The 1,838-nt window shown below is 43.1% G+C and overlaps 1 protein-coding gene across 1 annotated transcript in view; it reads left to right on the top strand.

Moving 5' to 3' along the window:
- The first annotated feature begins 927 nt into the window (after positions 1-927).
- LOC142184747 (dual specificity testis-specific protein kinase 2-like) overlaps positions 928-1,838 on the top strand; it is a 12,851-nt gene continuing 11,940 nt past the window's right edge. The window contains exon 1 of the mRNA XM_075259807.1: positions 928-942. Within this exon, the coding sequence (XP_075115908.1) occupies positions 928-942 (15 nt within the window). The remainder of the gene's footprint in view (positions 943-1,838) is intronic.

Below are 1,838 nucleotides of genomic sequence, written 5' to 3'. Positions count from 1 at the left end.
TATAACTACTATATTACTACCTCCTATGTACAAGAATATAACTACTATAATACTACTCCTATGTACAAGAATATAACTACTATAATACTACTCCTATGTACAAGAATATAACTACTATAATACTGCTCCTATGTACAAGAATATAACTACTATAATACTACTCCTATGTACAAGAATATAACTACTATAATACTACTCCTATGTACAAGAATATAACTACTATAATACTGCTCCTATGTACAAGAATATAACTACTATAATACTACTCCTATGTACAAGAATATAACTACTATAATACTACTCCTATGTACAAGAATATAACTACTATAATACTACTCCTATGTACAAGAATATAACTACTATAATACTACTCCTATGTACAAGTATATAACTACTATAATACTACCTCCTATGTACAAGAATATAACTACTATAATACTACTCCTATGTACAAGAATATAACTACTATAATACTACTCCTATGTACAAGAATATAACTACTATAATACTGCTCCTATGTACAAGAATATAACTACTATAATACTGCCCCCATTAGATGATATTGGTTTTTCCTGTGTGTTCCCTTCTGCAGATAGGGGGAGACACTTGCAGACCTATTAGGAGTTTAACCCCTCATGCCTTGTCTTATAGCGGTCACATTATATGTCTTGTGGTTGTCTTTCAGTGGCGGTCCCCACCATGTGTGAGTCGGGGCTCTTCTCTCCGGAGCCCGCCAGCCCCGGCCCGTATTATGGCGAGTGCTCGGATACTTACTACCAGGAGGACCGGTGGCAGAAGTTGCGCACGGCGGTCAGGAAGTTGGAATTTTGGGAGAGTTTCAGCGCTGAGCCAATAGGAAGCGGATTCTTCTCTAAAGTGTATAAAGTAAGTGACCCCCGTGATTCATGTGGAGTTGTGGTGGCGGCCATGTTTGTCACCCAGGTATAGCAGTTATCAGGAAGTTTTGTGATTGACTTCTCCTTTGTTTTCCTTGGTGTGTTTGCCCTTTAATAATTGATCTGTGCCCGCAGCGGTGCGGGTGCTTCAGGGCGGCGTTCACATTACGAGTGCGGTGTACGGTGACATGTGACCAGTAAGAGGAGATCTGCCGCTACTGAAATATTAATGGCCTCCTGTTCTTTCAGGCCGTGCCGCCCGCAGGGTCGTGTTCTCTGTTCGGGGTGTAAAGGTTGTAATACAAGCCGGGCATAGTGGGTCGGTCTGTGTGATGGCGTTGTAGTCGCCAAAACTTGCTGCCCGTAAGAGGCTCTAACACTCATCTGTTTCTGGGAAAGCTGGGTGACAAGCCATATGGCTACCATTAGAGCCTCAGTTTTGCCATGGCGCCCCCTCTCTGCCATGTAGGTTATGGAGAACATTATGGTGGTGAGCGATGGAGGATTAGATACACCACTTGTGATTTTCTACTCTTCTTGGTGTTTTGGGTGGAGTTTCCCTTTATCTGATATGGCGGTGTCGCGGTTGTGCGGTACATTACTCGCCCTGGCCCCCGCTCACACCGTACAGATAACATTAGACGGGGTTCTGTGTCGCCCCCCTGAGGCCCCGCTGTCACCATTCACCTTCTAGTACAAAGGCGATTTTATGGAGCAAAAATTAAAACAACTTTTCTCATAGATGTAATTATGAATATAATGCGGGGACAGCAGTGAGGACTGACACAAACAGTAGATTAGAGGCGACATAACGAGATCATCATGCCATTCAGTGTAATCTAAAACAGAAGTGGCGGTCGTCCTTCCTGGAGCTTAGGAAAGCTGGGTGACCACCGCTGCAGGTTGTAATGGCAGCCATATTGGTTGTCTCCTGTATAGATA

This window comes from Leptodactylus fuscus, chromosome 11 (assembly GCF_031893055.1).
Source record: "Leptodactylus fuscus isolate aLepFus1 chromosome 11, aLepFus1.hap2, whole genome shotgun sequence".
Taxonomy (NCBI): domain Eukaryota; kingdom Metazoa; phylum Chordata; class Amphibia; order Anura; family Leptodactylidae; genus Leptodactylus; species Leptodactylus fuscus.
The sequence above is the reverse complement of the archived record's forward strand: the minus strand, read 5'-3'. Positions and strand labels throughout refer to the sequence as shown.